Source organism: Engystomops pustulosus, chromosome 1, assembly GCF_040894005.1.
Source record: "Engystomops pustulosus chromosome 1, aEngPut4.maternal, whole genome shotgun sequence".
Classification (NCBI taxonomy): domain Eukaryota; kingdom Metazoa; phylum Chordata; class Amphibia; order Anura; family Leptodactylidae; genus Engystomops; species Engystomops pustulosus.
Genome location: NC_092411.1, coordinates 5,905,630 through 5,930,023, shown reverse-complemented (window position 1 = coordinate 5,930,023; position 24,394 = coordinate 5,905,630). Strand labels below are relative to the sequence as shown.

Sequence of the window (24,394 nt, the reverse complement as noted above, 5' to 3'; positions counted from 1 at the left end):
AGAGATAATACACACAGTGATGTCACAGTACAGGGATAATACACACAGTGATGTCACAGTACAGGGATAATACACACAGTGATGTCACAGTACAGGGATCATACACACAGTGATGTCACAGTACAGAGATAATACACACAGTGATGTCACAGTACAGGGGTAATACACACAGTGATGTCACAGGACAGGGATAATACACACAGTGATGGCACAGTACAGGGATAATACACACAGTGATGTCACAGTACAGGGATAATACACACAGTGATGTCACAGTACAGGGATAATACACACAGTGATGTCACAGTACAGAGATAATACACACAGTGATGTCACAGTACAGAGATAATACACACAGCGATGTCACAGTACAGAGATAATACACACAGTGATGTCACAGTACAGAGATAATACACACAGTGATGTCACAGTACAGGGATAATACACACAGTGATGTCACAGTACAGGGATAATACACACAGTGATGTCACAGTACAGGGATCATACACACAGTGATGTCACAGTACAGAGATAATACACACAGTGATGTCACAGTACAGGGGTAATACACACAGTGATGTCACAGGACAGGGATAATGAGGACTAGTATCACCTTCCTAAGAACAAAACACTTCTATTTTTTTACTCCATTCAGAATATTCTTTCACACAAAAAAAAGAAAGTTTGTTTCCAGTGGAATAAAGTCACTTTCTCTCTATATAAAAGCCTCTCGTGAGATACTGGAAGGTTGGAGTCTTTTCTCTAGGACTGAGCCGCACATAGAGAACAGGATCGCTAATTGCTGAGATTAGACACCGGTCCATTCCCTGATCCTGGACGCGGCCGGATTGTTCCGGCTCCATCTAATCTGCGGCTCATACTGACTGCTTCCCGTCCACCAGCACTGCAGGGATTTATCAGACGGTCGCACTTCCCAGCGCCTCTTCTCCCATGTTTCATCAGAATCGTCTCCTATTGAATTATGAAATAATAAAACATTAGCTCAATTTTGAGAGGAAATGCTGTGCAGGAGATAACCGGGCGCTGTGTACACTCAGCCTCTACAACAAGCTTTCGGCATAGGGAGCGATAAATTACAAGGGAGAAAAAGCACTTGAGGTATGTGGCCCATTGTCTGGAAGCTTCGGAGATACAATGCCCGGCACCGGAATGTAATTTCATCTAATAATTCACCGTGTTCTCATCCGGTCCTGAATTAGAGCTAATAGCGACGGCCATCGCCTCAGCCCATGTATGATTGGGGCTGGAGGGAGCCTGCAGCATGTGTAATGTTGGACTCTCTTCTTCTACGGGGGCACCCAATGGATTCACTTTGCCTTCGTTACTGGACGTGACGATTAGGATCGACCGAAAACGAGTCTTCGACTTTGTTTGTTAACCCAACGCACAAGTGGAGGATGTGAAGGTCAATCGGCGTCGACCTTGAAAAAGTCACTTTGCTTCTCTGGTCAACGAGATTAGATTGCACCTGGGATGAGCGAGGCCACCGAGCCGGGATATAATGTAATATCATGCAGAATGTAAAACGAATTATTCGGGGGAATTAATGACATTATGTGAGGCTCCAGAGACAACGAAAGGAGATTATTCCGGCTCCCGAGAGATGACATCATCAGAATCGGTCAGAAGAGAAGACGGGAGAACCTTGAGGAGGATCGCAAAACCGAAGAACTTTACATTTTTGGAGCGATTATAGGTTCCATTTGGGTTGAACAATGAATTAGCCCAATAAGAATGACTATTGTTCGGTAAACCAGCACCGTCATAGAGGAGTCCATAGGCCAATTGGCCATGAGGGTCCAAAATATTAAAACTCCACCTCTGGACAGTCAAATAAGGGGAAAAAGTTGGACCTATATTAGCAATGGAGCAACAAGAAAAAAAAATCCTTTTTGAGGATTAGAGAAGAAGGAACAATCAATGATTCAGGTCTTAGCAGCTTCATCAAATTCAGTCGGAGCTCGAATCAAATTGTTTGGAACTGATTTTGCTCCAATTGTCCTATTGTCAAATTTTCTTCATTTTCTATGATTTTTTTTCACTTTCATTCTCCCAACCGCTCCATGAACTTTGGGGCAATTCCCGGAATTGTGACTTTTCCGCCCACCAGGGAGGGGGCAGTATCGGACCATGCAGTGGCTACTCAACCATAGCCTCCTGATAGATCTGGCACATTGCAGGGGCATCATCATAAATGTGCCCCTATATATCTATCTTCTCATCTCCTCCGGCGCTATACGATGATGTCTACGGATTTTCCTGATGGGCTCTTCCCTTTAAACACTAAACAAAACACCATAAGTTACATTTCTAACCACGACCATCGATGGACTTATCTCCTAGATCTTGCTTCCTCCACCTCTGGATTTTTTCCTTTGTTTCCTTGGAGATGCGTTTCATGTCGCTCCCATGCCAGTAGAGCCGCTCGTCCCGGTTCGGGGCACAGGCGGACAGGTGAACCGCCCCGGACAATCAATCATCATATTTCTATTAATTGTATTGTAATGGTCCCTTAGGAGATCGGATCAAATGAGCTTGACATTATTAAAATTTTAATGCTGAGTTTTCATAGCTGAATGAATATTTAAAGAGTATGTCCCGCTCCGAACTTATGATGATGAAGAAATTAATGGAATGTCTTGTTTAATGTATCGCTACGTGTTGATGCAAAAGAGTGGCGGCCGGGGGATGGGGCAGAGGAGGTTCTTGGCATAATTACTGGAAAGAGGTGGAATTGGCAACACATTAATCTTAGGGGACAGGGCAGAGGAGATGCCTCTCACTGGTGGGGGATCAGACGGCAAATCCAGGAACACAGATAATGTAGCAAATTTTTACAAAACAATTGCCCCTGAGGTGAAGGGTGAGTTAATGTTTGCTCGCTAGAGCTCTAGGGAAAGGCGTATATGGTGACCCTATACAATGCAAAGACAATGTCAGCAAAGGCGACACGTTATTTCTTACTCAGAGAAGAGATTGACATCTGAATCACAGCAAGTACATGTCCTACACTGCACTGATGAGATATAGTGGAGACTATAGCGGGACACTATGGGGCACATTTACTTACCCGTTCCTGACGCGATCCCCGATCCGGACGGTCCGACGAAGATCAAGTCCGCGATTCACCAAGATCATGTGTCACTTCCCCGATGAAGTTCACCTTCTTGTTCCTGGTGTATGTGAGTGTATGTCTTGCGACACAATTTCAGATGTTAAATCCTGCGTGTTGGCCGAATCCGTCGGATCTTCCGATGGCCCGCCGCCCGATTTGTGTCAAATATGCGCCAAAATCCAATCGCGTGCGACAAAAAGCCCTTCTAAATGCGGCGCACATTGGAAATCGTTGGATATTCCGACGATAGTGCGGACCGCGAACCCTTATAAATGAGCCCCTATATATGTGCCATACAGAGTATTACATAGTCACTGGGAATCAGTGGGACCCATTCAGGTTCGGGTTCAGCCAAACCTGAACGTGAAAATTCTGTTCAGGTTTTTGAACCGAAAACCGAATGGTCACCTCCTCTGATAACACCCTGACCGGTGCTTTACCCTTTCACTCCCGCGGTTGTGCCGCAATTTGCTCTCCGTGATGACGTCACAGGGAGCGACAGAGTAAATAGGGTCTTGGCATTGAAAGAGTTAATAAATGTAATCGGTGCCAGCCACAATCGGAGGTTCCAGCAGGGCTAAGCCAAGCTCTGAATCGGGTGTGGGTTTTGTACCTGACACCCCAAGGTTTGGCACAGACCTGAACATTGTGGCTCCGGTCTGCTCATCAGTAATAGTCACCCGACCCTCCACATGACATCCGTGACCCTTCTATAGAACATCCACCCATTGGAGGAACAGAAGAAGGTGGAGACGGGCCAATCAGATCAATGATTGTAGGTCTGACAATTTTCTGGCACTGAAACAAATCAGAAATTTCTCGGATTCCCTTTGGATGAATCTTTTATAATGGGTCCAGCGCTAGTGGGTCGGTCACCCCAGAACTTAGTGTAATATTTATGCTATTATTATCATTACTAATTAATTGTATTATTATAATTAATTTATTTTCTATTTATTGGCCTGGATCCGGCAGACAATGTTCTGGCCCCGCTGAGAGGAGAGTGTGGAGTCTGCATCGCTGTCGCTGTAACTAAAAATGCAATAAATTCATGGAAAAACACGGAGTGAGAACGTGGAAGCTGATACTTTGTAGCTGCCTGAGAGCTTAGGCTGCGGCCTCCCTGTATATCTGTGTCTGCGCAGCGCAGGGGGGGGGGGATCGATACACGGATCACAGACAGACTATGATTTCATGTGATATATGGAAACACCCCAGCAGGACCGGCCCAGGACAGGCCCATAACTCTCCGGCTGGCGATGGCCTGGTCTGACTGATATCCACAGGGCAGAGGCCTAGGTGTATATAACAGCTGCTGACAGGTGCCCGGGTGTATATAAGACCTGCTGACAGGTGCCCGGGTGTATATAACAGCTGCTGACAGGTGCCCGGGTGCATATAAGACCTGCTGTCAGGGGCCCGGGTGTATATAACAACTGCTGACAGGTGCCTGGGTGTATATAACAGCTGCTGACAGGGGCCCGGGTGCATATAAGACCTGCTGACAGGTGCCCGGGTGTATATAACAGCTGCTGACAGGTGCCCGGGTGTATATAACAGCTGCTGACAGGGGCCCGGGTGTATATAACAGCTGCTGACAGGTGCCTGGGTGTATATAACAGCTGCTGACAGGGGCCCGGGTGTATATAACAGCTGCTGACAGGTGCCCTGGTGTATATAACAGCTGCTGACAGGTGCCCGGGTGCATATAAGACCTGCTGTCAGGGGCCCGGGTGTATATAACAGCTGCTGACAGGTGCCTGGGTGTATATAACAGCTGCTGACAGGTGCCCGGGTGCATATAAGACCTGCTGACAGGTGCCCGGGTCTATATAACAGCTGCTGACAGGGGCCTGGATGTATATAACAGCTGCTGACAGGGGCCCGGGTGTATATAACAGCTGCTGACAGGGGCTATGTAGATACAGTAGATAGAAGTAGATACAGTTTATAGATAGAGGTAGATACAGTATATATATAGATTGAGTATATAGAGGTAGATGCAATATATAGATAGATGTAGATACAGTATATATATATAGAGGTAGATGCAATATATAGATAGATGTAGATACAGTGTATATATAGAGGTAGATACAGTATATAGATGGGGTAGATACAGTACATAGAGGTAGATACAGTATATAGATAGAGGTAGATACAGAACATAGGGGTAGATACAGTATATATATCTATATAGATTGAGTATATAGATAGGGGTAGATACAGTATATAGGGGTAGATACAGTATATAGGGGTAGATACAGTATATATATAGATTGAGTATATAGATAGAGGTAGATACAGTATATAGGGGTAAATACAGTATATAGATAGAGGTAGATACAGTATATAGATAGAGGTAGATACAGTATATAGAGGTAGATACAGTAGATAGAAGTAGATACAGTATATAGATAGAGGTAGATACAGTAGATAGATACAGGTAGATACAGTATATAGATAGAGGTAGATACAGTATATAGGGGTAGATACAGTATATATATAGATTGAGTATATAGATAGAGGTAGATACAGTATATAGGGGTAAATACAGTATATAGATAGAGGTAGATACAGTATATAGATAGAGGTAGATACAGTATATAGAGGTAGATACAGTAGATAGAAGTAGATACAGTATATAGATAGAGGTAGATACAGTAGATAGATACAGGTAGATACAGTATATAGATAGAGGTAGATACAGTATATAGATAGAGGTAGATACAGTAGATAGATACAGGTAGATACAGTATATAGATAGAGGTAGATACAGTATATAGATAGAGGTAGATACAGTATATAGATACAGGTAGATACAGTATATAGGGGTAAATACAGTATATAGATAGAGGTAGATACAGTATATAGATAGAAGTAGATACAGTATATAGATAGAGGTAGATACAGTATATAGATAGAGGTAGATACAGTATATAGATAGAGGTAGATACAGTATATAGATAGAGGTAGATACAGTATATAGGGGTAGATACAGTATATAGATACATATAGACACAGCAGATGTTCCCCTGTACAGTTGGATCTCGCCCTCCCATGATTGGCCCCCGGGGTTTCCCTAATCCCTGCTCCCTGTACACATTACTGTAACACATTCCTCTGTGATAATTACGATTCCTCTGATCCTGAGTGATTATTCTGTGTTCTCCTTTCTCTGGGTGTCGCCTCCCTGCGAGCGGCGGATCCTAATTACTTCCACCCAGTAATTAGGGAATTTTATGTCAAGTTGATTGTAATTATTAGAAGCGGACGGCAAAAAAATCTGAGAAGTTGTCGGGTCCTCGCCTGCTGGATGCGGCATCTTTCATATCCACTTCTTTAGTTTTCTATCCTGCTCCAGTCACAACCAGAGCTGCATTCACTGTCCCCCTATGATGATGTCACCATCCTGAGGTCAGGGATGGTGCAGACACTGAACAAGCAGGAACCATTTTAGTAAGGGCTGAGGATCTGTGAGATAAAAACTGAGAGAAAGAATTAGCGGATGGGATGCAGCTCTGGATGTAACTAGAGTATAAGACACAATGTAACTCATACAGTTACACAGGGGGAGATGTTCTGACTTCATTATTAGAGGATTTGTTTTTCTTACCAAGGAGACAGGAGCCTCTTAATGAAAGGCAAAGCTCTAGGGGGAGATCCTGCGGCCATGTCCTGCCATTAGAGATCTGACAAACAGAAATACATAAAACCGGAGACCGCGTATAGTCACAGTATGGAGGGACGTGTCAGTGTGTGACCTGGGGGTACATGGGGGGCAGCGCTGCAGGATCAGGGGGGTCTGATAGCTGCTAGAGAGGAAAACTTTACTATACGGTGCAAAGTGTGTGGCGTATGCCTGTACTATATGGAGTATTATATTATACTATATGGTGCACTATGTGTAGCTTATACCTGTACTATATGGAGTATTATACTATATGGTGCGCTATGTGTGGCTTATACCTGTACTATATGGAGTATTATATTATACTATATGGTGCACTATGTGTAGCTTATACCTGTACTATATGGAGTATTATATTATACTATATGGTGCACTATGTGTAGCTTATACCTGTACTATATGGAGTATTATATTATACTATATGGAGTATTATATTATACTATATGGTGCAGCTTATACCTGTACTATATGGAGTATTATACTATATGGTGCGCTATGTGTGGCTTATACCTGTACTATATGGAGTATTATATTCTACTATATGGTGCACCACTATGTGTGTCTTATTCTATATGGTGTACAATATGTAACTTATACTATAGTGCACTATATGTAGCTTATACATGAGACATGACTGTTTGCCTGGTTCCCTGATGTCTGACCCTGTGCCCTCCGTTGAGTCACTGACACGCCCCCTTCATTGCACATGTGCAGAACAGTAGAGGGGGCGTGGCTGTGACTTACCTAGTATAATAATTGGTCATGTTATTAAAGAGGGGAGGGTTATAGGAAGTAGAAATAAATTATCTAAGGCCCAGAGGGTGCAATGTGTGGACTTCATGTGTCTCTTTAGGTGGAGGGCCCCTTTAAGCGCAGTCTGATGAGGTTCTTTGTATCCTCCATGCGAGTGTCCAATATAGAAAAGGCGCCAACTCATCCCCGACCCTCATAAAAACATAAAACATCTCAGGCCATAAAGCAAATGCTGCAAATTCTCAGTAAATCTCCCTGGGCAGGGGATAAGTTCACCCTTTATGACTCCCTGGCTTCTAATGCGTCCATTGTATTGGGAGCTGAGAATCTATTGGTCAGCAGTCGTCTCCATTGTCCATGACTGAGTGACCTGACATGATGCTTTACCGCAGCTGGACGCGGCCCAAATGTCCTCCTTATCTCCATCACGCACCTTACTGGCTGTTTATCTCGCACGTTAATACGGAGGACGCTTCATCTCCGGCGTGACATCCACAGTCCTCCCAGGGAACGCTCCCGGATTTTACTGCCCGATTCTGAAATTCTAATCGGCAGCCGGAGAACGGCCAAACGTCTGGCCCGTGACGGGTTTTAATAGATTGCAAGCTCCTGGACCCAAATTCAAACTCTGTTTAGCGAATTGTGCTGATTACTAAATCTATAATGAAATAAATAAGTCATAGACATAATATAATAAAAATTAAAATGATAATTTATTAGTAATAATGATAATAATTTATGATCGTATTGATTATTATGATTATTATATTACAGTTTATTTTTAAATTATTATTAAAATAGTTGTCCTCCAAACTCCTCCCCCTGCTGTGAGTAATAAAATATACAATAAAATACAAAAATACTTGAGCTGCTGCCTTAAAGGGGTTTTCTTGGATAAATAATATTTGTATCATATCCATAGAATATCCTTAATATCAGATAATGGGGGAACCGACACCCAGCGCCTTCCTAGATCCGCTAGAACGGGGAGCAGACAGCGATGTTCTCTGTGTAGTGGTAAAAACTGGTTACTGCAGATCAGCTCCTATTCATTAGAATTGGGACTATGCTACAGCCAATGAGAACGGTGCTGATCAGTGGGGGGGATCGGACCCCCACCCATATGGTAGCGATGAGTAGTAGTGATAAGGATGATATAGTAGACCTGACTCCGCAATGGTTGGGTCTGTGGCAAACATTGGGGTTTGGCTCCCCGAATCCAGACCCCCCCTCCAGACACCCTTGATAAGAGCTTCCACCAATCACAGATGTTAACTCTTTAACACTTCTGGCAAAGCTCTAGGATCATCGCTCCCCTATGATCTTATGTGGAGCAATGATCCCTGGGAAAATGGCTTTGGTGGAGGCATTTAAAGGATAACACTTGCAACAGCACCAATCTCAGGGGTTACCGGTGGTGGTGGGGGAGGGGGGTGAGCAGGTACCCAAAATGGAAACCAAACTTTTGGTTTTATCCGAACTCAGCAAACTGGAACCTAAACAAGTCCATTCATCCCACTTCTTAACACTTCTACCCGAGAAAAACCCTTTAAATTTGTTACTTATCAAAGTTCCGTAAGAAATGTAACATTGTTTCTATGTGTCAGTGATGTCTCATTGTGATTCCTCCCTCTAATATCCGCTCTTTCCTCTCTTTGTGTCTTGCAGATGAACCGACCAATCCAGGTGAAGCCAGCCGACAGCGAAAGCAGAGGAGGTAGTAGTTGGCATTGCTCCAAGCTTACGCGCTAAGTAGTCCTGTGATTGCCTTGTGGATTTTGTCGTGCCGTGCGCTGATCAATTAGCGGCCTAATCACTGCCAGAGAAATTCCCTCTGCTCTGCGCCGCTTCCCAATTATTAAATCCCCTTCTCTTTTCTTCACTTTGTATTTTTTTTCCTTACTTTTTCACATTCAATTATTATTAGATTTTTAAGGGCAGGAAGTGCCAGAGATTATTTACGTAGCACTTAGGACGAATTTCCCAAAAGTTGAAAATGAGTCCAAACTTTTTTACTCTATAGGTTAGAAAATCTCTGCTGCTAGTTAGTTCCAAAATGTTTTCTGTTAAACTTTTTGTGTAGAAGTTCAGGAGCTTAACATTGATTTCCACCTTCTGATAACTTTGATTGAGGCGAGAACCATCCTGCAATTTTAACTAAATCTCACACACCATTGATCACTCTTATAGACCCATATGGGGACATTTATCAGGGCTTGTATGCCAAAACTGCCAAGAATTGGGATTATTTCCCCCTTTACACCACCTCTATCCAAAGGAGGCTTGAAGGGGGCATGACCAGTGGTGAAATGTATCGGCAAGGGGCATTCCTGCCCTGAACCTGGTCGCTGATAGTAGCTTAATTCTACACCAGACAGGACAGAGGCTTGAGCCTCTTGACGTACTTGGTTTCCCCAGGGGGGGCAAGGCTTTCAACATATAATAAATGCCCCCCCATATTATCTATAAACAGTTTTTCTTGACCTATAAAGTCCAAACCTTAGTCCATAAGCCTAATAGGGTCAAAGGTTAGTAAGTCTTTAAAAGACTGCCCCCTTAACATTTCTTCATAGTTATATTTTGAGTGGAAATTATCAAATTTTTCTAAATTGCCAGAATCTTCTTTTATAGGCTAAACTAATTTTTTAATTAAAAATTCAGGATGGGATAAAAATATAAATAATTATGATCCCTGGTCTCTATTGGTCACTGCCTCCTGGTCCCTGTCTTACCATGTAAGAAAAGCCAAGAAATCCCCAATCATTGGTTGAGACAAGACATCACAGCAGTGTGCGATTGGCTTAAAGGGCACTTCCTGTTGTCAAGTCTAGAACAGGAAGTAGAGGTCAGCAGAGTTTCTTTTAGTGTCAATAAATCAGCAGCTAAGTCTCACTCAGTATATGAAGACCCATTGGTGGAGATGTATTATTCTGGCTAGACCAGTATTCTGGAGTAATTTGCGTCACGGTTTTAGACCATTTTTGGGCAGTTTTCTGTCTAGTCAGAAAAACTGATGTGGCCTCAGGAAAAGGGAGTGGCCTAACCTGTGTGCCAGTTAGTTGGGAACTAGACCAACTGAGAGCTGGTCTAAAATACAACTCCACCGTTGTAAACTACTCCAGATACATTATGAGCATGATAATGTCTGACTCTGAACTGGTCTATTCCTTGGAACTTTCATAAATCTCTCTAATTTTGTTTTATTTTTTTAACCCATTCTGAACCATTAAAAAATATTATTTTGCCAGACAACAACTGAAGGTTGTCTGCACAGGAAGTTCCTTATGATTAAATTGGCGGCCATTTTGAACTCCACTTTTCATTTAGGACTTTCATTTAGTCATTGCTTGTTGGATTATTGCAGATGCTAATGCTTTGTCTTCTCAATATTTTATAATCTATGTCTTGTGTAAAATGTTATACTTGTGTATTTCCTGTAGAGTATTTTTCCTTTTTCTAACAAAAATGGGAAAGTAAGTTATTTTGACCTCTTAATACATTGAAGAAAAAAGAGCTGAACCAAACCTTTGGTGTTTACCGATACTGGGTCTCTATTGGTCATTTCTTCCTGGTCTTATGTTATGTTGTTATAAAAGACAAGAAATCCCCAATCATTGGTTAAGACACGACTTCACAGCAGAATATGATTGGTTGTATTTCATATTTGTCAAAACCAGAATAGGAAGTAGAGACCAGAAGAGCTCATTTGATTGGCTGAATGTGAATTTCCTGTTTGTCAGGTGCAGAACAGGAAGTAGAGACCAGCAATGCTCTTTGTTATTGGTTGAATGGTCACTTCCTGTTCTTAAATCCAGAACAGGAAGTAGAGACCAGGCAGACCTTCTTTAACTGTCAAAAAATTAGCAGGTAAAATGACATGGTGTATTAATACATTGTTTATTTCATTCTTTAAATTCGTTGTGAACCATTAAAATAATATTCAACCAGAAGGTTGACAAGAGAGGAAGTTCCTTACGAGTTGGCAGCCATTTTGAACTCCACATTTATTGTTGCTTGTTGGATTATTGCAGAGGGTTTTACTGTTTCTTAAGAAAATATACACATTTTTTTTTACTAATTTATGTCCTGTAATGTAAATGTAGTATGTTATTTTGACCCCTTGAATGCGGAGAAGTCAACTGACCTTAGCTTCACGGCGCATAGTGAACTTGTGATGGGGGTTCAAGAGGACTCGAGTCACCTGACCCCCCCCCCTCACCTATTTTCAGGAATCTCCTGAATGCCTTGTCTGATAGTTGTAAGGTTAAATAGTTTGGGATGAAGGGTCTACATGGATCATTTTCTCGTCCATCCCTGACATTGACCCTTTAGAGTCTCATCCTCGTATATGTTAGTGTCTCCTTACTTGTTGATTTCTTTGTATCCTTGAGTCTATAAATCCGGAATGAGAGCGATTTTATCCTATGTCCCCCTTCTGACCTTCTCCTGGTCTGATCTGAGGATGCTGAACACTATCAGCGCCTGCAGCCATTGGCTGACCTGAGATTGTGATCTCCCCTCCACGCGCCGCTCGCCCCCTGTCACCACATTGTGCTCTGCAGCCGAGCGAACATTAAAACATGAATTCAGCAGAGGAAAAAAAGTGATAAGACACTGACTGGTCAGATAATGGCAGCGCTGTCCCCGAGCCATGTGCATGGAAACCTGCGAGAGGAGAATGTGAGGACAGTCTGGACCCTCAGGCGCGTTATTACCAAGGGATCTGATCCGAAAAGGGTCACATGAAGCTCTAATCTTGGTGCAGTTCATTGCCCCTCTCCTTATCGTTCACTATTCCCTTATAGGATGATGGAATGTTTTCCAGGATATTCCCCATGATCATCATTGAACATGAAAATGCTGCAGCAGATAGGACTCTATGTACAAATCTGCTCAGCTCCTCCTGCTCTATAACATGCTCCCTGCAGTTAGGACACTATGTACAATCTGCTCAGCTCCTCCTGCTCTATAACATGCTGCCTGCAGATAGGACACTATGTACAATCTGCTAGGCTCCTCCTGCTCTATAACATGCTGCCTGCAGATAGGACACTATGTACAATCTGCCTATCTCCTCCTGCTCTATAACATACTACATGCAGATATGACACTATGTACAATCTGCTCAGCTCCTCCTGCTGTATAACATGCTGCATGCGGATAGGATACTATGTACAATCTGCTCAGCTCCTCCTGCTCTATAACGTGCTGCCTGCAGATAGGACACTATGTACAATCTGCTCAGCTCCTCCTGCTCTATAACATTCTGCCTGCAGATAGGACACTATGTACAATCTGCTCAGCTCCTCCTCCTCTATAACATGCTGCCTGCAGATAGGACACTATGTACAATTTGCTCAGCTCCTCCTGCTGTATAACATGCTGCCTGCAGATAGGCCACTATGTACAATCTGCTCAGCTCCTCCTGCTCTATAACATGCTGCCTGCAGATAGGACACTATGTACAATTTGCCCCGCTCCATAACATTCTGCCTGCAGATAGGCCACTATGTACAATCTGCCCAGCTCCTCCTGCTCTATAACATGCTGCCTGCAGATAGGACACTATGTACAATCTGCTCAGCTCCTCCTGCTCTATAACATGCTGCCTGCAGATAGGACACTATGTACAATCTGCTCAGCTCCTCCTGCTGTATAACATGCTGCCTGCAGAAAGGACACTATGTACAATCTGCTCAGCTCCTCCTGCTCTATAACATGCTGCCTGCAGATAGGACACTATGTACATTCTGCTCAGCTCCTCCTGCTCTATAACATGCGGCCTGCAGATAGGACACTATGTACAGTATAATCTGCTCCGCTCCTCCTGCTCTATAACATGCTGCCTACAGACCATATTTCTATACTTGTATATGATGATGATTACCCTATATAAGTCATCCTATAGGATTAGCCATTACATTATTCCCACGGCTTGAGACACGGAAGGGGTTAAGCCCGGGCCGGCTGTAGTCGCTGCGCACCGCATTGCAGGTAGTGGCAGGACGACACTGGTGAAATAATAACCAATCTCACAATGAATGAGGGCTGTTTGCAGAACAAATGTCCGTACATGAAACGCCGGGCGAGATAATGTAGGTCCTTCTCAGGGGACGGAGTCGTCGCCTCGCTCCGGAGAGGGAGATGTACATTCAGCTGGATTTTGCCACATCAATTTCTCTCATACATCGCCCCGCGCTGATACTTTGCCCCCAAACGCGATGATTCAGCGGTTCCGTTACTTCCCCCCAGAAGCCGCCATGACCAAATATCTCCCTATTAATTACATATTCAATACTTAACCAGCAAAAATGCTGCTGACTGGCGATATCAGTGTACCAGAAAGAAGGAGATAGTCCAAGCATTTACATAAAAAATAATAATGTGCTCCGGGGAGGAGGGAGGGGGCGCAGCGACGAAATTGATAGGAAGCTTTTTCTCTATTCTGTGGGGAGATGAAGACTTAAATAGATGCTGCTAATAGAGGTCCTTAGAGGGTCCTAGAGCCGCCACCGACATTACAGCCGCCGTCCGCAGCTTTAAGATTTCCTTTTTTTTTTTCTCCATTCCAATCAATGTAATGATTGCAATTCTGCAGGAGGTGATGGAAAGTGTAAGGTGTAATGTAATGAGTCCTATGAATACACGAGCGTCAGAAGCTGAACTTTCCTTCCACTTCAAGAGTTTTACAAATTAAGGTGAAAAACTTCTGTGATAACGCAAGATTTGATCTCCTTATCAATGTAATGATTGCAATTCTGCAGGAGGTGATGGAAAGTGTAAGGTGTAATGTAATGAGTCCTATGAATACACGAGCGTCAGAAGCTGAACTTTCCGTCCACTTTCAAGAGTTTTACAAATTAAGGTTAAAAAACCCCTGTTGTAACGCAAGATATGATCTCCATATAAATGGAAGGATTGTATGTTTGCAGGTTATGATGGAAAGTGTAAGGTGTAATGTAATGAGTCCTATGAATACAGGAGCGTCAGAAGCTGAACTTTCCGTCCACTTCAAGAGTTTTACAAATTAAGGTGAAAGCCGCCTGTTATAACGCAAGATATGATCTCCATATCAATGTACTGATTGCGTATTTGCAGGTTGTGATGGAAAGTGTAAGGTGTAATGTGATTGAGTCCAGTGAATACATGAGCATCAGAGGCAGCTCTTTGCTTCTGTTTTCAAAAGTTGTATAAAACAGTGTAAATATTCCCTGTTATATTTTAGGAAATAATCTCCCTTTCGGGATTGCATTTTTGTAGTAGTTGATGTAATCTAAGGTGTAATGTAACTGAGTCTTATGAATTCAGAGGTGTCAGAGGCAGAAATTTGCTTTCCATTTTCAGGAATTGTGCAGATAACTCAGCAGATAATCTCATGAAAATTCAGAATAGAGTCCTAATAATATAATAATCCTATTTATCATCACATGAAATGACAACTCAGCAAATGATCTCCTTATGAGTGTAATTGTTGCATTTAAGATATAATTTTATGAGTCTTGTGAATACACGAGCTTCAGAGGCAAAACATGTCCTTCTGCTTTTAGAAGTTGTACAAATTGCAACTTTTATAACTCTGTATCAAAGTATCTCTGAATTGTAGGACAGGAAGCTCCTCAACTGCTTCATCTTTACTCCTATCACCTGTCGGACACGACTGAGGAGTATTTCATGGACCTGACAGCCAATGGAAAGATGGTCAGGTGGACCGAGATTGTCTGGAATAGGTCACCATCATATTTGCAATATTTCTTTAGGTGCAAGCAGGACCGTTGTCTGTGATGCCCAGCTATACAATGGGGCACATTTACTTACCCGGTCCATTTGCGTTCCCGACGAGCGTTCGGGTCTTCCGGCGATTCATGAAGGTCCTGCGCCCGATGTCCACCAGGCGGCGCTGCTGCGCTGAAGTCCGCCGAGGTGCCCCGAAGTTCAACGTCTTCATCGTGGTGCATGTGAGTATGGCCCGTGCGACCAATTTTTTTAAAAAAATGCGGCGGTTTTTCCGAATCCGTCGGGTTATCGTTGGGCCACACCCCCCGATTTCCGTCGCGTGCATGCCGGTGCCGATGCGCCACAAACCGATCACGTGCGCCAAAATCCCGGGGCAACTCAGGGAAAATCGGCGGAAATCGGAAATATTCGGGTAACACGTCGGGAAAACGCGAAAGCCCTTAGTAATTGACCCCCAATGTGTTGTCCGTGGTGCTGAACGCAGAGGTGCAGGATCCAATCACTAGGAGAATCTATGGGAATCTCTAGCACTCGATCCAATATAGCAGTGGTGGCGAACCTATGGCACGAGTGCCAGAGGTGGCACTCAGAGCCCTCTATATGGGCACCCTTGCCATCTCTCCAGGGCAGGTTTTGCCAGACAGGACTCAAGGCCTCATGCAGTCCCAGGCAGCCCAGGACCCCAGTAGGAAGCTACAATGATAATCCAAACTTCTTCTCCTTCTCTCTACTGTATTGGTGTCCTCAGGTGCCTATACAACCTGTGAAAGAGCAGGGAGTAATAAGTTACCACTTTAATTGTCGTACTGGCACTTTGTGAAAAACACGTGGGTTTTGGTTGTAGTTTGGGCACTCGGCGACTAAAAGGTTTGCCATCACTGCAATATAGCATCTTTCAAGATGGCCGCCATGTTCTTGACAAAGCCTAAGACCTACTTCACCTGTTACTTACTGGCTATTTAGATATTGCATTTTCACCTCCATTTCTAAAATAAAATGGGGTACTGGGACGTTGATAAACTTCATGACCACCATCCCATTGGAAAAACTAGCCCCTTGTTCTGGACACAGCCTAAAGATATTGTTGGGGTATTTGTACTGTAGTTGTAATTTTCCTTCCTTTCCTTGAACTTTTGACTCGCCCTTTATTTTTCTGCATACCTGGATTATCTGACTACACTCAGGGTGTGTAGTCTGTTACCATAGAGACTAATTCCTCTGTTTAGCAGCTGTATACACTTACTCTTCCTTCGGATACATTGGGGCAGATTTACTTACCCAGTCCAGTGGCGATCCCGCAGTGCGTTGTCCGACGAGGATTTGGGGCCGGCACGATTTACTAACCTCGTATGCCTGATATCCACCAGGTGTCGCTGCTGCACTGAGGTCCACCAGAGTTCACCTTCTTCTTCCTGGTGCATGTGAGTGCTTGATCTTGCGACACAAATCATTTTTAAAAAAAATGTTTTTTTTCCGAATCCGTCGGGTTGTCCGACGGCCACGCCCCTCCTATTTCTGTCGCTTGAAAGCCGGCACCGATGCACCGCAATCTGATCTGGTGCGCCAAAATTCCTATGGGAAATTCAGCGCAAAACGGAACTATTCGGGAAACCCGACGAAAATGCGGCGTCCGGACCCTTAGTAAATGAGCCCCAATGTATCAGCTTTGATCACAAACATAAACAACTTCCTTCCAGTTCCTCTATGTACATTCCGTGGACCTTCCAAGGTTCCGTCTTCCGAATGTTGCAACGTGGATAGAGAGAAAGCAGTAAATTCTCCCTTAACAAAGGACTGAGGGAAGGAGCAGAGAGGAGAGTGACTAAGCAGCCGCCTTGTAAATTGTCCCTTCCGTTCTCTGATTAGAGCCGAGGTAACGGCGCAGAAGACAAACGGTATTGTGCTGTCATTTTATGTGGCCATCTGCATAGGTGTCAGGGATTTACTGTCATCATTATCTAAGCACCACACTCCCAAAGTGCTTACTTTCCATGGACGGGGATAATGCTTCATAAGTTTCCTCCTTTAGATTACTACCAATACAGAGGAGTCAATTGATTTCAGCCGCCAAGTACAGTAAGCAGAAAATCACTACCAAATCTGCTTACATTGGGGTTTTTTTTCCCCCTAATAAAACACCAGTTTTAAGTGAAGGAAGAAAAAGAATGACAACCTATAAGTTAACCCATTGCTACCCGGTGCTTTAGGAATCCCAGGCCGCGGGCAGGGGTGCTCGGGGTGTTGCAGAGGAAGGGTTAATAGAGGCATCATTTTCCATTTTGCTGCGGCATTCATTATTTGCTATCTTTCGTGTCTGCACAGCATTAGCGCGAATGATAAAGACATCATTTCCAAACGGCGGTTTATATGGAAGGTGCTCGCCGCGAAAATGAGCTCGCTGCAATTTATAATGAGACTGGTAATAGGACGGCTCCACTCCTTAACCCCATCCACGAGCGCTGCAGCAGGGGCAAAGCTAGGAATCATGGGACACCATAGCCTAAAATAGAACTAGACCCAAGGGGGTTCAGATCATGGGGGTCTCCAAAGTCCCTTCCATCATTATCCACTGGTGTCTCCTTCCCCTTACTCAAGGTCTTGCTCTCTCCAATATCATTACTCTTGACTAGTGATGAGCAGACCCATTCGAGTTCTCTGAGTCTGACCGAACTTTGGACAAAAGTTTGGTTCAGGAACCCAAACCCGGGAGTGTGATCACTTCTACCATATACTGCAATACTACGGAATAATAGTACATGGTGAAGTGGCTACAAATCTGTAACATTGTGCACAGAACGATAGGCTTGGAGTATTGTACAGACTCCAGACTATTAAGTGAACGGGTCATCGCTCCCCAATGACATCACGGTGATCGACGATTGGAGGAATTTAAAGGGCTAACACCTACAATTGGTTCCATCACCAATCACGGGTGTTATTAGTTTTATTATGGTCAACCTGAATACTGAAACTGAACTTTTGGCGGAACTTCTGTTCGAATCCCCTCAACCCTATTCCTGACCCTTGAGACTTTGAGCTCCTAAAGAAGCCACTTTTTTAAAACTAATTTGGTCTTTAGTCAGTGTCCAACCATTTAAAGAGGGGTAATAGCTGAATGGCAGGGCTACTGGGGCATCCCCACTGATCATCCATTCATCTTGGGTAGTTGGAAGGTTTTAAAACCTTTGTAGGCTGCCGTGCCCTTTCGTTTTGGCAGGTTTGACAGAACATCGAATGTCATATCTTAAGGACATAAGTCTATGTGATATACTGCAGAAGGTAAGAGGTGATGTAGCGCATGTTTTGGCAATGTCCCTTCAATACAGGGTTATATTATAGCTGGATACATTAAATATAAAGAAATGTCAAGTCATCTGGATACTTTGACCAATGTACTGCATCTTCGAGTGCTGTCAACATATTTTAGGCTCCTTCTTCTCACCAAAGAACAATGTCCTCCAGAAGGTCCTATCTTTAGGTCTCCTTCTCCACAACATCCTGATTGATTCTTACCTTTGTCTCCATCACTTGTTGTTGGTTGACAACTTCTTCCTCTTTTCTTCTTTTGTTGCATGGCTGAAGAAAAGCTGGTCTCCATACTTCTGACAACGTGGCCAAAAATCCACTTATTTAAGATCTCCAAAAGTTCAACGGCAACGCACAACAAGGTTGAACCTTGATAAAATGCCAATCACTTCACTCCATCTACTCCACTTACCACCGGAGATCCTGTTACATTGGGACTTGATTTCTTGGTTTACCTTCAGGTTGGACATTCGAAAGGTTCTTGGCCCTCGGCCATCTTAGAAGAGCCACGCTTTCTCTTTCTCACCACTTCTTCAATCACAACTTGTGTCACACTCTTTAAAACTCTTGATAATTATCAGTAAACTCTTTAATAATGAGGACAGGGCTTTGTGGTGGATTTGACCTCTTGGACATCCTTCATCTCACTGTAACATCTTGATACCTTCTACCTTCTGACCGGATTATTGTAGCCTTGACATGCAACATTGTTGATGTAATTGCACGACTACATCTGACCTTTATCAGCCACAGGATCTTGTCCTTGATGTAAGACGTGATTTATTTTGACTGACAGCGAAGGCTTTACTCTGATTGGACGCTTTCTGTCGCCTCATGTAACACGCATGTGTCATATAGTCAGTGGAAAGAACATGGATTATCTTATAATACTTTGTATCATTTACTCATTCGGGTTTGTCATGTGAAAAGGGTTGTCCAAGAGTATACAAAAATCTTGAGTTTGCCCAAAATTTCTGAATAATCTACTGGTGCCTCGGAGCACCGGAGGAGGTAAGTAAAGGTTTATTTTTTTTACAGGCCCCTCCCCCTGCCAACTCGAGATTTTTGTATAATGTTGGACGACCCCTTTAATGCAATTGGTTCACAAATTGTACTTGTAATACTTTGTCCAACCTCATGGGGTGCTGTTGAGAAAATATAATGGATTGTTATTTATGCCACTATTCCTGGGATCCTTCTGTTTAGTGGGGTCGTGTCCTCTCTCTATAACGTTCTGTTCCATCGGGGGCCATTATCTCAGGCCCCACTAAGTTTACTTGATGATAGACTGCATCATGCAGGCTCTCCACAGGGAACCCGTATCACAGTTAGTGCAGATGATGAGACAAGCTCCTGTCACACAGTAGATGATGGAAGTACATTCTGGTCTCTTAGATTTTTTAAAGTATTATACTTAGAATGGCAATAAAGCTTTACCACAGTAGGCACAGATGGTACAGTCTCTAGCGTCTAATGTGATGTTGTGCTGAGGCATCATGAGGTTTGATAACCATCTAACAGTACAAATAGTATCAGAGCAGACAGGTGGAAATGATTATCTCTCACACTTTGCCCTACTATCATATTCTCTGCAATCTGGCAATGTAAATATATATATATACACTCACCGGCCACTTTATTAGGTACACCATGCTAGTAACGGGTTGGACCCCCTTTTGCCTTCAGAACTGCCTCAATTCTTCGTGGCATAGATACAACAAGGTGCTGGAAGCTCCTCAGAGATTTTGCTCCATATTGACATGATGGCATCACACAGTTGCCGCAGATTTGTCGGCTGCACATCCATGATGCGAATCTCCCGTTCCACCACATCCCAAAGATGCTCTATTGGATTGAGATCTGGTGACTGTGGAGGCCATTTGTGTCCAGTGACCTCATTGTCATGTTCAAGAAACCAGTCTGAGATGATTCCAGCTTTATGACATGGCGCATTATCCTGCTGAAAGTAGCCATCAGATGTTACAGGGTACATTGTGCTCATAAAGGGATGGACATGGTCAGCAACAATACTCAGGTAGGCTGTGGCGTTGTACCAAGGGGCCCAAAGATACCATGACACCACCACCACCAGCCTGAGCCGCTGATACAAGGCAGGATGGATCCATGACACCACCACCACCAGCCTGAGCTGCTGATACAAGGCAGGATGGATCCATGACACCACCACCACCAGCCTGAGCCGCTGATACAAGGCAGGATGGATCCATGACACCACCACCACCAGCCTGAGCTGCTGATACAAGGCAGGATGGATCCATGACACCACCACCACCAGCCTGAGCCGCTGATACAAGGCAGGATGGATCCATGACACCACCACCACCAGCCTGACCCGCTGATACAAGGCAGGATGGATCCATGACACCACCACCACCAGCCTGACCCGCTGATACAAGGCAGGATGGATCCATGACACCACCAGCACCAGCCTGAGCCGCTGATACAAGGCAGGATGGATCCATGACACCACCACCACCAGCCTGAGCCGCTGATACAAGGCAGGATGGATCCATGACACCACCACCACCAGCCTGACCCGCTGATACAAGGCAGGATGGATCCATGACACCACCACCACCAGCCTGACCCGCTGATACAAGGCAGGATGGATCCATGACACCACCACTACCAGCCTGAGCCGCTGATACAAGGCAGGATGGATCCATGCTTTCATGTTGTTGACGCCAAATTCTGATCCTACCATCCGAATGTCGCAGCAGAAATCGAGACTCATCAGACCAGGCAACGTTTTTACAATCTTCTACTGTCCAATTTCGATGAGCTTGTGCAAATTGTAGCCTCAGTTTCCTGTTCTTTGCTGAAAGGAGTGGCACCCGGTGTGGTCTTCTGCTGCTGTAGCCCATCTGCCTCAAAGTTCGATGTACTGTGCGTTCAGAGATGCTCTTCTGCCTACCTTGGTTGTAACGGGTGGCGATTTGAGTCACTGTTGCCTTTCTATCAGCTCGAACCAGTCTGCCCATTCTCCTCTGAACTCTGGCATCAACAAGGCATTTCCGCCCACAGAACTGCCGCTCACTGGATGTTTTTTCTTTTTCGGACCATTCTCTGTAAACCCTAGAGATGGTTGTGCGTGAAAATCCCAGTAGATCAGCAGTTTCTGAAATACTCAGACCAGCCCTTCTGGCACCAACAACCATGCCACGTTCAAAGGCCTCAAATCACCTTTCTTCCCCATACTGATGCTCGGGAGAACTGCAGGAGATTGTCTTGACCATGTCTACATGCCTAAATGCACTGAGTTGCCGCCATGTGATTGGCTGATTAGAAATTAAGTGTTAACAAGCAGTTGGACAGGTGTACCTTATAAAGTGGCCGGTGAGTGTGTATATATATATATATATATATATATATATATATATATATATATATATATAATATTTGGCTTTTAGCTGTAGTGCAACCAATGTGATATGTACTGAGCCATCATAGGGAACAAACTGACAGTCAATGGGGTATCTGATTAGAGAAGACAGGTGGAAACGAGGATCTCTCACAATAGGTAGTTCAACTATATTCTCTGCAATTTGGTAAAGGAATGTTGCATTTGCTGGAATGCTACCAATGTGATGTCGTGCTGAGCTAACATAGGGATGATAAACTGACAGTCAATGGGGCATCTGTTTAGAGAAGACAGGTGGAAACAAGGATCTCTCACAATATGTAGTTAAACTATATACTCTGCAATTTGGTAAAGGGATTTTGTACTTGCTGGAGTGCTACCAATGTGATGTTGTGCTGAGGCATCATAGGGATGTTAACAAACTAACACTTAATAGGGTATCTGATCCGGGCAGACAAGTGGAAATGATTATTTTTCACACTATGTATTTCTATTATATTCTCTGCAATCTAGTAATGGAAATATATATTTCTGGAATGCTCCCAATGTGATGTCGTGCTGAGCTATCATAGGGATGATAACAAACTGACAGTCAATGGGGTATTTGATTAGAGAAGACAAGTGGAAATGAGGATCTCTCACAATATGTACATATATATATATATATATATATATATATATATATATATATATATATATTCTCTTCAATTTGGTAAGGGAATTTTGTATTTGCTGAAGTGCTACCAATGTGATGTTGTGCTGAGGCATCATCTGGATGTTAACAAACTAACAATTCATAGGGTAACTGATCTGAGCAGACAAGTGGAAATGATTATCTTTTACACTATTTATTTCTATTATATTCTCTGCAAATATATATTGCTGGAATGCTACCAATGTGATGTCGTGCTGAGGCATCATAGGGATGATAACACAAAGTAACAGTGAATATGGTGTCTGATCAGAGCAGACAGGAGAAACTTTTATATGCTTTCATAAGGGTGCAAGGATGGAAAATATTTTTGTTGGAGGGCATATTTAGGTACATCGTTACTCCCCCTAGTGGACAGTGGTGCAATGGCACTACACATTATTAGTCAAACTTACCAGCAGGGTTATTTTTTTTCCATTCTTTTGAACATTCCCTTTAAATACCCCCCCCCCCCCCCCACACACACACACATTGGGGCAGATTTACTTACCCGGTCCGTTCGCGATCCAGCGGCGCGTTCTCTGCGCTGGATTCGGGTCCGGCCGGGATTCATCAAGGCAGTTCCTCCGACGTCCACCAGGTGGCGCTGCTGCGCTGAAGTTCCCTGAAATGCACTGAAGTTCACGATCCTATCCTGGATGAAGGTGAGTCCAAGCTCCTCGACACAATTTCCTTTTTTAAATGCGGCGTTTTTTTTCAAAATCCGTCGGGTTTTCGCTCGGCCACGCCCCCCGATTTCCGTCGTGTGCCTGCCGGTGCCGATGCGCCACAATCCGATCGCATGCGCCAAAATTCCGGGGCAATTCAGGTACAATCGGCGCAAATCGAAAAATATTCGGGTAACACGTCGGGAAAACGCGAATCGGGCCCTTAGTAAATGACCCCCATTATATGTACACCACATGCGAAAGCCGAACCTTCATTTCCAGGGTGGAATCGTCTTCCACAAACACTTTCAATTCCCGCGTTTTGCACAAAGCAGGTTTGTCCTTTTTTAAGTGCATTTCCTTTGATTACAGAAGAAAAAAAAAGGACAGGAAACAAGACACAATAATACGGTTTGTGATAATCCAATATCACTCCAATAAACCGCCGCTCCGAACGTCATTTAAGATTTTCATTTATCAAATTACCCAAACAATGACTTTCCTTCTGCGCGGGGTGACATTTCAGGCTGGTGCTTTAAAGTTAGTAAATCTATTTTCCAATCACTTGAGAATTAATATCCCTCGCACTCCTTTCCGAGCCGCATGGAAATGACTCCGCTCTCCGAGCCGCCGTCGCGGGCGCCCGAATCAGAATCAATTCTGGAGTGTAGTGGTCCCTTAAAACCTGATGGAATTTTACCTTGCGTGGCGGGTAAATATACATTACAGAACATGATTATTCATGGCCAATATTTAGTCTTAAGGGGGCGGCCAATCAACTCAAAGCCATGAAGGTAAGAGATCTTGTAGACGGCAATGTAGGTAACTTAAAGGGGTTGTACCAAGTTGGATTGTTCTCCCCTATGCACAGAATCCAATCAAGGGGGAATCCGACTGATGGTTCAACCACAATCGCGAGAATGGGATTCCCATGGAGGGGTAGGTCTAACACGCAACCTACCTACTATGGGAGCATTGGAATACAGACAGTCCCTGAGTTACGTAAACGATAGGTTCTACAGGTTGAATTTGT

At 43.8% G+C, this 24,394-nt stretch overlaps 1 protein-coding gene across 10 annotated transcripts in view; it reads left to right on the top strand.

The window, feature by feature from the left end:
* The window catches only part of CELF4 (CUGBP Elav-like family member 4), an 893,342-nt gene that overhangs the window by 573,857 nt on the left and 295,091 nt on the right, over positions 1–24,394 (top strand). For all 10 annotated transcript variants that reach the window (XR_011852739.1, XM_072132849.1, XM_072132843.1 and 7 more), the window contains exon 3: positions 9,249–9,297. Coding sequence is in view for 9 of the 10 variants with exons in the window: in XM_072132849.1 (XP_071988950.1) it covers positions 9,249–9,297 (49 nt within the window). In the remaining variant the exon portion in view is untranslated. The remainder of the gene's footprint in view (positions 1–9,248; positions 9,298–24,394) is intronic.